Raw genomic sequence first — 14,113 nt, 5'->3', positions numbered from 1 at the left:
TAAACATTCTTAAATAGATTAATGCATGTTCTAATTTAAATCTTTCAAACATGTAATGTATGACAATTTTTGCAAAAATTACTAAGATACAAACAATAAACATGATTTTATTTTAAAATAATATATATTATTTTTTTTTTAAAATTTTTTTTTTATAAGTTTGTTCTCCCCCAATCAGAATATGACATTGTCCCTAATGTCAAAATAACTATTAATAAAGAGTACATAATGAAAGAGATATCACCTGAAATTTTATTGAAGATAACAAACTGAAACAAACGCAAACCAATCCACGACTTTTGAATCAATGATCCAACTTCCTTTTCTTACTGCTTGATTGCGACCAATTGATCTTTGTTATCATCGGATCAGGCTTATGAACAAAAGCTTCCAAATCATCAATTAATTGGTCGGCAGTCGAAGCACAGATGAGCATCCGTCGTGAATTATCTGAAATGAAATTCTGTTCCACAGCTTTATCAAGAAATGTCAACAAACTGTCAAAATAATTATTGATATTCAACAAGCCCACAGGTTTATTATGGATATTAAGTTGTGCCCAAGAAACAGTATGAAAATTTCTTCTAATGTACCAAAACCACCTGGTAGTGCAATAAAAGCATCATAATTTTCAATCATTTGAGTGATTCTTTCATACATAGAAGAAACTTTTAATTCCTCCCCAATCGTAACACCTGTAATATTTCCTTCAGCTAAAGCTGTAGGAATAATACCCAAAACCTGACTACCTCCAAGATGAGCAGATGTTGAAACAGATCCCATTAACCCAATATTACCTCCCCCATATACCAAGTGAATTTTTCTCTCAGCCAATATCTTTCCAAGATTATTCGCTGCTTCTACAAACACTTCATTTTTTCCAGGACTCGACCCACAAAATACACAAATATTTTTCAATGTTTGTGTAGAGGATCCAGCCATGTTTTTACTTTCTTTTTTTTTTCTGCGAAAATAGAGAGAAAGATGAGAGATTTTATAGGAGTAATATGTTATCATGACAAAACTATGGGTCACAGCTGTAAACAGAATAAATAGTAAAAACAATAATGACACACATGCATATAAACAGTAGTGTGATTGTGGCTCACAATTTTCCTCTGGTTTTACGTCCAGAAACGGCTTCAACGCCTTCTATGAGTCGAGGATACGCTTCCCATCCAATTTTCTTATAAATTGGCAAACATGGTCTTTTTTAGTCGGATTCCCAAGACTATGACGCTCATCTTGGAATTGTTTCCATAAACGGAGAAGTTCAATATGCACATGTCCACTAGAATGCGTCTCAAGAGTCAATAAGATGTTATCTAAAGACTCCTTACTCAGCCCATTCTTAATGAAACCAATTTTATCTTCTCTGTTATTGGAAACACATCCCAAAGATCTGCATCGTTTGTCACAAGTCCATCTTGCACACTTATGACAAACCCCTAAACTTTTGGCCCTTCGTTTTTTCGCATAAGTGCTTTTTCCTAATCCAGGCAAATACCGAATGAGCAATGATTGTGGAACTTCTCCTCCTAATCGGACCTTAGCTTCTATTACAAGACGAATATCTTCTGGAATTCCTTTTTGCATTAGCAATCTCAATCTTTCACACCTTCCTGCATAAATTTTTCTTAGAACATTTTCAGAAACAGAGGGAAAATATTTACAAATTTTTGAGAGAATTTCATCCATTTTGAAAAGAAAAGAAATTATTTTTTTTTATTTTTGTATCAGCAATTGTGGGAAACTGATTTAACCGAATATGAGAGTCACGGAGTACCGTTATCCGCCATTTAACCGGGAAAATAAAAATATTAAGAAAACCTGAAATAAAAACAAACAAACTTAAATGCAACAAAAAAAAAAAAATCAAGGATCAGAAAGGGAAATAAACTCTTCTTGAAAGATTTCATTTTCTAAAAATGGTTTAAGCCTTTGTCCATTTACTTTAAAAATATCACCATTTTTATGATTTTCAATATCCACAGCTCCATAAGTATACACATGCTTTACAACATATGGGCCTGTCCATCTTGATCGTAATTTTCCTAGGAATATGTGAAGTCGAGAATTATAAAGCAAAACTTTTTTACCAATCTCAAAAGATTTTCTAAGAATTGTTTTATCAAGAAATGATTTGATTTTTGCTTTATAAATCCTTGAATTCTCATACGCGTCATTTCTGAGTTCATCAAGTTCATTAAGTTGCAATTTACGCAATTTGTTGGCATCATCCATGCTTGAATTTAAAGTTTTGATCGCCCAATAAGCTTTATGTTCCAATTCCACAGACAAATGACAATGTTTTCCATAAACCAACCTATAGGGAGACATATTCAATGATGTTTTAAAAGCTGTTCGATATGCCCAAAGTACATCATTAAGTCGCAGAGACCAATCTTTTCTATTTGAGTTAACAGTTTTTTCCAAAATTTGCGTTATCTCCCTATTAGCTAATTCAACTTGTCCATTTGTTTGAGGATGATAAGGAGTAGTTACTTTATGAGTAATACCATATTTTTTCATTAATGAAGCAAATGGTTTATTAACAAAGTGAGTTCCCCCATCACTTGTCATGGCTCGAGGAATTCCAAATCTACTAAAAATATTTTCTTTTAAAAATTTGATGACGATTTTATGATCATTTTTTCGACATGGAATTGCCTCTATCCATTTGGAAACATAATCAACTGCAACTAAAATATACAAGTATCCAAACGACGATGGAAAAGGTCCCATAAAATCAATTCCCCAACAGTCAAAGATTTCAATTTCAATGATAGGATTCAAAGGCATCATGTTTCTTTTTGAAATCGCACCCAATTTTTGACAATTTTCACAGATCTTGCAGATTTCGTGGGTGTCTTTAAAAAAAGTGGGCCAATAAAATCCACACTGCAAGATTTTTGCAGCCGTTTTCTTTGAGGAAAAATGTCCTCCGCATGCTTCTGAATGACAAAATTTAATGACACTACTTACCTCATTGTCGGATATGCAACGTCGAAAAATTTGATCTGGACAATACTTGAACAGATACGGATCATCCCAATAAAAGTTTTTTACCTCATTCAAAAATTTTCTTTTATCTTGGGAACTCTATTGCGGTGGCATTTTTCCTGTCACAAGAAAATTTACTATGTTAGCAAACCAAGGTGTAGTAGTAACTGAAAATAGATGTTCATCAGGAAAATTATCGTTAATTGGTGTCAATTCACAAGATGATCCTGTTACTAGTCTCGATAAATGATCGGCTATGACATTCTCGGTTCCTTTTTTATCTTTGATCACAATGTCAAATTCTTGGAGTTACAAAATCCATCGTATCAGTCGTGGCTTTGCATCCTGTTTGGTCAACAAATATCTAATAGCAGAATGATCAGTAAACACAATAGTCGTTGATCCAATCAAATAAGAACGAAATTTATCTAATGCAAATATTACAGCAAGTAGTTCTTTTTCAGTTGTGGAGTAATTCATTTGAGCATTGTTTAAAGTTCTACTTGCATAATATATCACATAAGGCTTACCGTTTCTTCTTTGACCCAGTACTGCACCGACTGCATAATCACTCGCATCGCACATGATTTCAAATGGTAAAGACCAGTCAGGAGGTTGCATGATAGGAGCTGATGTTAAATGTCGAATAATTTTATCAAAAGCATTTTGACATACTTGAGTCCACTCAAATGCAATGTCTTTTGTTAAGAGGTTACGAATGGGTTTAGAGATTAAACTAAAGTCCTTTATAAACCTCCGATAAAATCCAGCATGTCCCAAAAATGAGCGAATTTCTTTAATGGTTTTTGGAGGGGGTAAATTGGCAATGACATCAACTTTTGCTTTATCAACTTCAATTCCATGAGATGACACGACATGTCCCAAAACAATTCCAGAAGTAATCATGTAATGACATTTTTCCCAATTTAAAATAAGACCTTTTTCCTCGCATCTTTTTAAAACTTTTTCCAAATTTTCAACGCAATTATCAAATGTATTCCCAAAGACAGTTAAATCATCCATGAAAATTTCCAAACAATTTTCAACCATGTCGCAAAAAATGCTTAGCATACATCTTTGAAATGTTGCTGGGGCATTGCATAAACCAAATGGCATCATTCTGAATGCAAATGTTCCAAAAGAACATGTGAATGTAGTTTTTTCTTGATCTTCGAGTGCAATGGAAATTTGATAATAACCTAAATATCCATCAAGAAAAAAGTAGTATGGATGACCTGCTACTCTTTCTAAAATTTGATCCAAAAATGGTAATGGAAAATGATCTTTCTAGTGGCGTCATTTAATTTTCTATAATCAATACACATCCGCCAACTAGATGGGACTCGACTTGTTAACAATTCACCTTTTTCATTTTTTATCACTGTGATGCCAGATTTCTTTGGAACTACTTGTGTTGGGCTTACCCACTTACTATCAGAAATAGGGTAGATAATCCCAACATCAAGTAGGTTGAGAACTTCAGTTTTCACAACATCTTTCATGTGTGGATTTAATCTCCTTTGTGGTTGTTGAGATGTTTTAGCATTTTCTTCTAAATGAATTTTGTGTGTGCAAATTAGTGGATTATTGCCCTTGAGATCTTTTAGTGTCCAACCAATTGCATTTTTATGTCTTTTAAGCATATCAACTAATTAACCTTCTTGATCACTTTCTAGTTTGGAAGAAATTACCACCGGATATGTTTCATCTTCTCCAAGAAATGCATACTTCAATTCTTCTGGCAAGGGTTTTAACTCTAATATGGGTGGTTCGTCTTTGTTCTCATATTTTACCTCAAATTCTTTTTCTGATTCTGGTAATGAGTGATACCTGATAAAATCATCAAGATCAATTTCAATATTTTCTTTAACAGTTTCAATTGAACAAATATCTAATTGATCACGAATACTCCCTTCTTGAATGTTTTCTTCCACAAGAGTTTCAATAAGATTTTCATCTTCAATTTCATCTCCTTTGTCATGTGGTTGCTTACAAAGATTAAAAACATTGAGCTCCAAGGTCATGTTACCAAATGACAACTTCATTATTCCATTCCTGCAATTTATAAGGGCATTAGAAGTTGCTAAAAATGGACGACCCAGAATTATAGGAATTGCATTACAAGCTTCGATAGGTTGTGTATCTAAAACTATGAAATCGACAGGATATACAAAGTTATCAACTTGGACCAATACGTCTTCTATCATACCTCTTGGCACTTTAACAGATCTATCGGCAAGTAAAAGTGTTACCGAAGTTGATTTTAACTCGCCTAGATTTAGTTCTTGATAAACTGAATATGAAAGTAAATTCACACTAGCTCCAAGATCAAGCAAAGCTTTTTTAATCTTTCGTTCTCCAATAATACATGAAATAGTAGGACAACCAGGGTCTTTGTATTTCAAAGTATTATTATTTTGAATGATTGCACTTACTTGTTCGGCTAAAAATGCTTTCTTTTTCACATTCAATTTTCTTTTCACAGTGCACAAGTCTTTCAAAAATTTGGCATATGATGGTACCTGTTTTATTGCATCTAATAAAGGAATATTAACTTTTACTTGTTTAAAAATATCATATATATAAGAATTCAAATTTGATTTTTTTGTATTTTTCAATGCATGAGAGAATGGTGGTGACACTGTCTGTTGAACCTCCTCTTCGCAAGTTATGGGTTCCACTTCCTTACCCTTTGGAGTTGATTTATCATCATCTTCACAAGGTTCAAGAATGGATTTTTCCACAACCTTACCACTTCGAAGAGTAATAACAGATTTTACCTGATCCATCGATTGAGTTCCAGAAGTTCCAGTTTGTGAATGATGATCCTTGGGATTAGGCAGAGGTTGTGAAGGAAATTTACCTTTTTCATGAACATTAAGTGCAGATGCAAATTTAGCAAGAGTATCTTTCAAATCTGTCATGGTTTGAGCAGTTTGAGTATTGATAGACTCTTGCTTTGGAATGAAAGAATTCAATGTATCTTCCAAATTTCTTTTAGGTGGAGGAACATAAGGTGCATAATTTTGAAAATTTTGTTGATTTTGGAAATGTGGTTGTGAAAATTGTGCAGCATTATCATTCCTCCAACTAAAATTTGGATGATTTCGCCAACCTGGATTGTAATTTTGAGAAAATGGTTCAAAATTTGGCCTTTTGAAATTGTTCAAAACATTGGCTTGTTCATGGAGACATTCTTTAAAAGAGGGCAAAGTGGGACAATCTTTTGTAAAATGATCACTTGTATCACAGATGTGACACATAATTTCTTGAACAGATTTTAATTGACCATTCTTTTTCAATTCAAGTGCCTCAACTTTTCTTGCCAAAGAGGTAAATCTAGCTTGAAGATCATGTTCATCTTTGAGAGTGTACATACCTCCACCAGATGTAGGAGATTGAATCTTGTTTGATGGTTCGATTGTACCTATAGTGTCCCAATTTTGAGCATTTTCAGCTAATGAATCGAGATACTCAATTGCCTCATTTGGATCTTTATCTTCAAATGTTGCATTACACATAAATTCAACCATTTGCCTATCTTTAGGTGTTAAGCCTTCATAAAATTGAGAAACAACTCTCCAAATTTCAAAACCATGATGTGGACAAAGATTAAGCAATTCTTTGTATCTATCCCAATACTGATAAAAAGTTTCTCCTTGTTTTTGAGTGAAAGTAATGATTTGCCTTTTGAAAGAATTTGTTCTATGAGATGGAAAAAACTTTTTCAAAAATTGTTGCAATTCATCCCAAGTTCGAATGGATCCCGATCTAAGATTTTGTATCCAAGTTTTAGCTTTATCTTTTAAAGAAAAAGGAAAAAGCTTAAGTCGAATAGTGTTCATGCTACAATTTAGATCATTATATATGTTGCACACTTCTTCAAACTCTCGTAAATGCATGTATGGATTTTCAGAATCTGAGCCATGAAAATTGGGTAAAAGTTGGATAATACCAGGCTTAAAATTGAAATGAGATGCATCAGGGGGAAAAACTAGACATGAAGGTGCACTAGTACGTGTAGGATTCATGTGATCTATAAGTGTTCTTCGTCTATCATGATCATGTTGAGATTGAATTTCATCTTCATTTTCTTGGATGGGTTCTTCCGCCATGTTTTGTAAAAATAAAGGGTTATTTCGAATAAGTCGACCACTAAGTGTACGTGACCAAATGCTCATGCAAATGCAAATGCAAAAAAAATAAAAACACACAAAAGCAATAAAAATTTAAATAAAGAAAAATAAACTATAAACAAAATTAAATAGACTTGAAATTAAATTATACTTCCCCGGCAACGGCGCCAAAAACTTGTTGCGACTTTGATTGTTGCACTCCCAAGAGCAGGTTGTCCACAAGTAGTATAAATCGTTGAGTCCGAATATCGTATCCACAGAGAAGTTAAGGTAATTACAAGTCCACTACAATGTCTTTTTGTTTTGTTTTTGTTTTTGTTTCTTTTTAATTTTAATTGTTTGAATCTTTAATGGGTAAATTTTAATTGTTCAAATTTTAATTTAAGTAGTTGAGATTAAAGGATCCACTCTTAGTATTTTAATAAAGTTAACATTAACGAACATTATTGAAATCCACTTAATAAAATGGTTCCAATATATTAAATAATCATATTTATATTATGTTATATATTATTATCTTATAAGTATATAATATATAACAAAACTTATAAATGTGGTCAAGTATTTATTGTGCTATATAAATTTGTAAACACTGAATCAAGGTTCCCACTTTAAATGGTTGGTAAAACCAAACTAAAATTTAAATGGTACCAATAAATTAATATTATGATATATTTATATATAGTAAATCAAGGTTCCCACTTTAAATGGTTGGTAAAACCAAACAAACATTTAAATGGTTCCAATAATTTAATATTATAATATATTCATATATAATAAATCAAGGCATCCACTTTAAATGGTTGGTAACACCAAACTAACATTTAAATGGTTACAAGAATTTAGTGTAACATATAGCAACAATAAATCAAAACTCCCACTTATAAGTAGAGTATAAAATTGCTTAAAGAAATAAATATAACATAAACAATAAATAATGATTAAATAATATAAAACATAGATTCTTACCTTTTAGTAACCTTATTATCATGCCAAGAGTTTCACCTTTTCATCTCAACTTTAGGAAGTTAGCTATTCATTATTCAAAGGGTAAAACTTTGAATATGAAATTAACATGCTAATTATATTTAAATGAAGAAATAAAGGAAAAATATAGAGAGAAATATTATGAACTCAAAGGTTTGTTCATAGAATGAGGGATATCTCAATACATTACAATGCACCCCTATTTATAGCCAAATTTGGGGAGACAACCACAAATAAAATATTATTTTTTTACACAAAAGTCTTCATTGGTGTTCCAAGATATTATATTATATTACACATCACTTTTGAAAATCTTCTTCTTGGAATTTGCTTCTTCACATAAAAAGAAACATGTGGATAATTGAGTTGTCTAGTTGTGGTATTTTTTTCAAATCATTTGACCAAGTAATTTGAGAGATATGGTCAAAATACTAGAGCATGGTAAAACTGCCACTCCTTTGATAACTTTATTTGTTGCTTAATTTGATCCCAATTGTGAGAGGATTTTTATCTCATGCTTGACACCAATATTGTAGATATTAACATCAACTTTCTACAGGTCCAAGAATCATCTTAATCCCATTTGCAACGCCAAGTTTATTCTTGTTTTATCGAACCTGTAAAAAATAGTAAAAACTTGTAATTACACAACAACTTTTATTTTATACAATTTATTATAAAACATATAATATTTAAACATTTAATAAAACAAAAACTATATATTTATATTATAAAACATTTAATTAATGTACAATTTTTATGTTTATCACAATCTTTCTTGTTCAAACTGAAATATGTACTCAGATGTAAATACAAGGAAATTTCTTTAAATAAACATCGTATTTTTCAGCTGTGTTTTACTGTAACTGAGTGGATATTTCCAAATATCTTGTCTACATTGCTTGAATGATTATAATCTCTTAATGAATGACTATATAAATATCTTTCAGATACGGGTTTTTATTCAGGTTGCTGAGGGGGAGCTTCTTGTCTTTCTCTCAATCTAAAAATATTATCAATCAGTTTTAAAACTCAGTTGTTACGAAAAACTCTTTCCTTTTCATCAACTGAAAAGTAGTTTCTTAATCCTGTCCATCTCTTTTAAAAGGTTTTAACTCAGTTTTGGAGATAGAGTTTTTGTTTATTTTAATTTCATTAAATTCAGTTACAAAGGGGGAGCTTTTAATAATATTTAAACTTGCTAATCCTTGAATTGAATATATTGCGCTTAACTGCTCAGGTTTTGTAATCATCAAAAAGGGGGAGATTGTTGGAACTTTTCAAGTTCGCAATCTTGATTTTGGTGATAACCAAACCTGTTAATTATGTTACTAATGATCTATTTTAGTGTGCAGCATCTAGGATCACTTACGAGATGTTTACATCGCAAAACTAAAGACCCAACTGATCGCACAAAATGAATCAGTCTAACTGATTACGTCAATTGAGCAGTCCAGCTGATTGTCTAGTTGATAGGTAATTCAGCAGGAAAACCACAGAAGCCTGGCCAGCCGAAGGAGTGTTCAACTGATGAAGAAACCCAACTGTAAGTCCAACTAAACAAGTGTGAAATAAATTCAACTAACGAGTCAACTGATTTCACCAGCCCAACTGAAATATCAGTTCCACTGACCAGTTCGAAGCATCAGTTAGAATCCTTCAGTTATGGATAAAGACAAACTCTCTCAAGTGGAATCCAGCTGTACGTGAAGGTACAAAGACATTATCCAGTCAAAGGACAATAATGAAAGTTGCATCAGTGCATTAAAGACAAAACGTTTCTAAAGGGCTGTCGAAAAGTCGATACACAAAGTCCAAGAAACAAATTCAAGATGCAACAGATACAACCCATGAGTCTCACTGTACGATCAGTTTTCCCGCCTATTTAAAGTGAAGACTAGTGAAGACTCGATACACACACAACACAAGAGAGAAAAGAAAGGGCACGCTTCAAGGTCATATCAGCTTAAAGAGAGAAGCATTCAGCCCAGTCGAGGAAACTCTTCACAGATATATCAGCTTAGAGAAGAAGCATATTTCCCTCAGTGTGTGAGAAGATCCCCGTTCAGTTCTCACACACACACAAACACTCTCTAATCCATCCAAAAATGATCTTCACAAAGACGTTAAACTTGTGTATGTAGTCTTTGACACATAGACGTTAAAGAAGTGTTGGCTGGAAGGTGCTGCCTTCAGTAGTAGCTAGGAGTTCAGTTTAGGCAGTAGTATAAGTCCTAGCTGAGTGGGTTTGTACAAGTAGTTTTATAAATCAAAGTATTCTAGTGGATCCTATCCGTGGAGATAGAAGGGGTGACGTAGGAGCAGTTGAAGTCTCCGAACATCCATAAACATATCTTGTGTATTTAACTGATTAACTATTGTTTTCAAACTCTTTTGATCAGTTGGAATATTCGTCAGTTCCGTTGTCACCGTAACTGAACTGAATAATGCAAAAACTAATCTGTCTTATTTCAGTTAGTTATTCACATAATTTTAAATGTTTTCTAAATATATCAGTACTCTTCACGAAGGATTACTTTTAGTTTCTTCCACTTAGTTTTAAAACCAAACTCGATTTAATTCATCGGTGTTAATATTCTTAGAACACGAGCTATTGCAGCTCATTGGAGAATATTTTGTTTGAAGCATCCCAAAGATGTTGAACAAACGATCCTTCAATTTGTATTAGAGTCAGGTTGTTCTAAGAAGAACATTTGAAGAAAACTGTGTTTTAAAATCTCACTTTAAAATAGTGTTAAAAGCTATTTAAAAGTATCTCATATGATTTTAAAAAATATTTGAAAATATTTATACATCACCCTTTGGTAAAGAGTTGAGAGGATTGGCTCTGCGACTAATATTGCAGCCACTTCTTTAGGCTCTTTACTAGGGTTTTTTATTAGCCTGCAGGGGACTGAGAATCATCTGCAAAGATGCACAGCTAAATTGCTCCTTGAACAAGTCTTCAGTTGCGAGCCTACCAGGTCAGCTGTTCTTCAGACGAAACTCATCCATGCTGGGACGTTGGATGATTAAAATCACCAGCTGCATTCCAGTTGAGCTTAGTCAGAGTCTGATCGACCAGTTAGTTTGCTAAAAAGTCAAGTTCAAGCAGTTTAACTCGTTTCTCTAGCAAGATAAACTCACAACCGATGCAGCAGTTTAAGCAGTCAAGCAACCAGTTGATGGTATATCCAGTTCTGTCACACAAACCAACTGATATCTGATGTTGTTTAAAATAGGCTACTATTGTAGTAATCTTTCTTGTTCAAACTGAAATATGTACTCAGATGTAAATACAAGGAAATTTCTTTAAATAAACATCGTATTTTTCAGCTGTGTTTTACTGTAACTGAGTGCATATTTCCAAATCTCTTGTCTACATTGCTTGAATGATTATAATCTCTTAATGAATAACTATATAAATATCTTTCAGATACGGGTTTTTATTCAGGTTTCTGAGGGGGAGCTTCTTGTCTTTCTCTCAATCTAAAAATATTATCAATCAGTTTTAAAACTCAGTTGTTACGAAAAACTCTTTCCTTTTCATCAACTGAAAAGTAGTTTCTTAAATCTGTCCATCTCTTTTAAAAGGTTTTAACTCAGTTTTGGAGATAGAGTTTTTGTTTATTTTAATTTCATTAAATTCAGTTATAAAGGGGGAGCTTTTAATAATATTTGAACTTGCTAATCCTTGAACTGAATATATTGCGCTTAACTGCTCAGGTTTTGTAATCATCAAAAAGGGGGAGATTGTTGGAACTTTTCAAGTTCGCAATCTTGATTTTGGTGATAACAAAACCTGTTAATTATGTTACTAATGATCTATTTTAGTGTGCAGCATCTAGGATCACTTACGAGATGTTTACATCGCAAAACTAAAGACCCAACTGATCGCATAAAATGAATCAGTCTAACTGATTACGTCAATTGAGCAGTCCAACTGATTGTCCAATTGATAGGTAATTCAGCAGGAAAACCTCAGAAGCCTGGCCAGCCGAAGGAGTGTTCAACTGATGAAGAAACCCAACTGATCAGTCCAACTGAACAAGTGTGAAATCAGTTCCACTGACGAGTCAACTGATTTCACCAGCCCAAGTGAAAGATCAGTTCCACTGACCAGTTCAAAGCATCAGTTAGAATCCTTCAGTTATGGATAAAGATAAACTCTCTCAAGTGGAATCCAGCTGTATGTGAAGGTACAAAGCCATTATCCAGTCAAAGGAAATAATAGACGTTGCATCATTGCATTAAAGACAAAACGTTTCAGAAAGGCAGTTGAAAAGTGAAAGAGGATCGATTAAGGTGTTCAAATGCGTAACGGAAGTTTCAAAATAATTTTCTAGCATGAAATTTTCGAACACCCTAAGCCTATAATGTGTAGCAAATACGAAAAACATGAAATGATATTCATAGGGTGTTAAGAAAATTTTACCTATCAATCACAAAGGATTGATGATGGCTCCAACTTAGTTTTAAAAACTAATCTCTTGAAAGGGATGACCCAATCTACAAGCTTTCCAATGAGCACTCCTTGCTCAAAATCAAGCCCATCACTTGCAAGCTAGAACCACCTTACACTTGCACTTGAAAATGTATGGCATTTTCTTTGAGAAGTATATGAATTCCTCAACAACTTGAAGAACAAAATTCTGAGAGAAAAATGGTGCAAAATTTCGGCCAAGTGATGTTGAGAGGAGAGAAGGGAGTTCTTTCTTGGTCCTTGAAAAAGTGATAAAGGTGCATGAGCTTGCCATGCAATTTTTTAATGAAAAAGTATTCCCCAAATCTTCACCTCCCAAGCATGCTTTTGACTTGGACTTGTAAAAATTACAAGGCCCATGGACTTTTATTTAAATGTTTGAGTCCATTTAAAGTTTACTTGATTTTACTCAAGCCCACTAGTTTAAAATTTATTTCTAATTGGGCTCTACAAGGCCCAATGTTATTTAATTAATCCAACACTTGAATTAATTTAATTATTTGTACTCTACTAGGTCCACTAGTGTTTAATTAATTCAACACTTGAATTAATTTAATTTAGTCCATAATAATGTTCATGAAAATCACAATTATCAAATACATTATTTGTTTGGCCAACTTTTAATTTAGGAACACTTCCACAAATTAAAAGTTACATTTCCCTCATAGAAGTTATACTTCTATTTTTCCTTACGCTTATAAACTCCTTTATAAGCCGTTCAACACTTTGAACTATTTTACTTCTCAACGGGATCTAGAAAGCTAGTACTTGTGTGGCCTTCAATGGTTCATTGATACAACTAGCCGTGGGTTCACATCTCCATGTGATTCGGACTAAACATGTCCTTATATGAGCATACCCCAATTGCTCCATTCTTACTTATCAACTCCTTGATAACAAGAACGTCAGAACTCAAGTCTGTTAGTACCCAACCAATCATGTTAAACGCCTAGCTGCATCGCTTACATGATTCTCTAGGTATCAAATGATAGTGCCTGCAAAAACCATTTAATCATGGTTAGCGTACAGTACGGTCCCTTCAACTCATATATCCCGAACTATTCGACAACCATTGGTATATCGAGAGTTGTCAATGAATCGATACTATGTGTCATGTCGTAGTTGCATCGATGGTGTAATCTAAGAAACCCCTTTCTTAATTACCACCATATTCTGATCAGAGATTTCAAACTACATACACGTGAGATCACATGGGATATCCATACCCGAAGGTAAGCGGTGAATCCCCGACTACAATGCATCGACCCCTATATGTTTCGACAAAACACCCAACCTTGCCACCTGATGACCCCATGAGAGTTGGTAAACAAGTCAAAGCGTAATGCTAGCACATAGAGTTTCAATGTTGTCCCGGGTCATAAGGACTAATAGTGTACAACCATAAACTAGGACGTTTCCACTCGATAAGTGAGAACCACTTGGAAAGTCCTTTATGGAGGGTTGTTCAGTGCACTTTACCAGGAGCACCTATCTGCATGCTCGG

General features: G+C 33.4%; 1 protein-coding gene and 1 non-coding gene across 2 annotated transcripts; one reads left to right on the top strand and one right to left on the bottom strand.

Annotated features, from left to right (window-relative positions):
• Positions 1-519: 519 nt before the first annotated feature.
• LOC142520868 (uncharacterized) lies at positions 520-5,792 on the bottom strand. The gene is made up of 6 exons (XM_075624021.1): positions 5,256-5,792; positions 2,986-3,102; positions 1,958-2,850; positions 1,569-1,672; positions 1,334-1,490; positions 520-745 (listed from the first exon to the last, which is right to left on the bottom strand). Exons 1-6 carry the CDS (start codon positions 5,790-5,792, stop codon positions 520-522), a joined length of 2,034 nt encoding a protein of 677 aa, XP_075480136.1.
• An 802-nt stretch (positions 5,793-6,594) lies between these two features.
• Positions 6,595-6,703, top strand: LOC142521581 (small nucleolar RNA R71). Its single transcript, XR_012814286.1, has one exon. It is a non-coding gene; the product is annotated as a small nucleolar RNA R71 (small nucleolar RNA).
• Positions 6,704-14,113: the final 7,410 nt, after the last annotated feature.

Source organism: Primulina tabacum, chromosome 12 (genome assembly GCF_025594145.1).
Source record: "Primulina tabacum isolate GXHZ01 chromosome 12, ASM2559414v2, whole genome shotgun sequence".
Lineage (NCBI taxonomy): Eukaryota > Viridiplantae > Streptophyta > Magnoliopsida > Lamiales > Gesneriaceae > Primulina > Primulina tabacum.
This window is presented reverse-complemented; position numbering and strand designations above follow the sequence as displayed.

What these genes read in the sequence shown, in the direction of transcription:
- LOC142520868 (XM_075624021.1), bottom strand. Translation starts at nt 5,792, where the DNA reads ATGGATCAGGTAAAATCTGTTATTACTCTTCGAAGTGGTAAGGTTGTG. An exon ending in GTTGCATATCCGACAATGAG is followed by an intron (nt 2,851 to 2,985) that starts GTAAGTAGTGTC and finishes GAAATCTGCAAG; the next exon opens with ATCTGTGAAAATTGTCAAAA. An exon ending in AGGAATTCCAGAAGATATTC is followed by an intron (nt 1,491 to 1,568) that starts GTCTTGTAATAG and finishes TGCCTGGATTAG; the next exon opens with GAAAAAGCACTTATGCGAAA.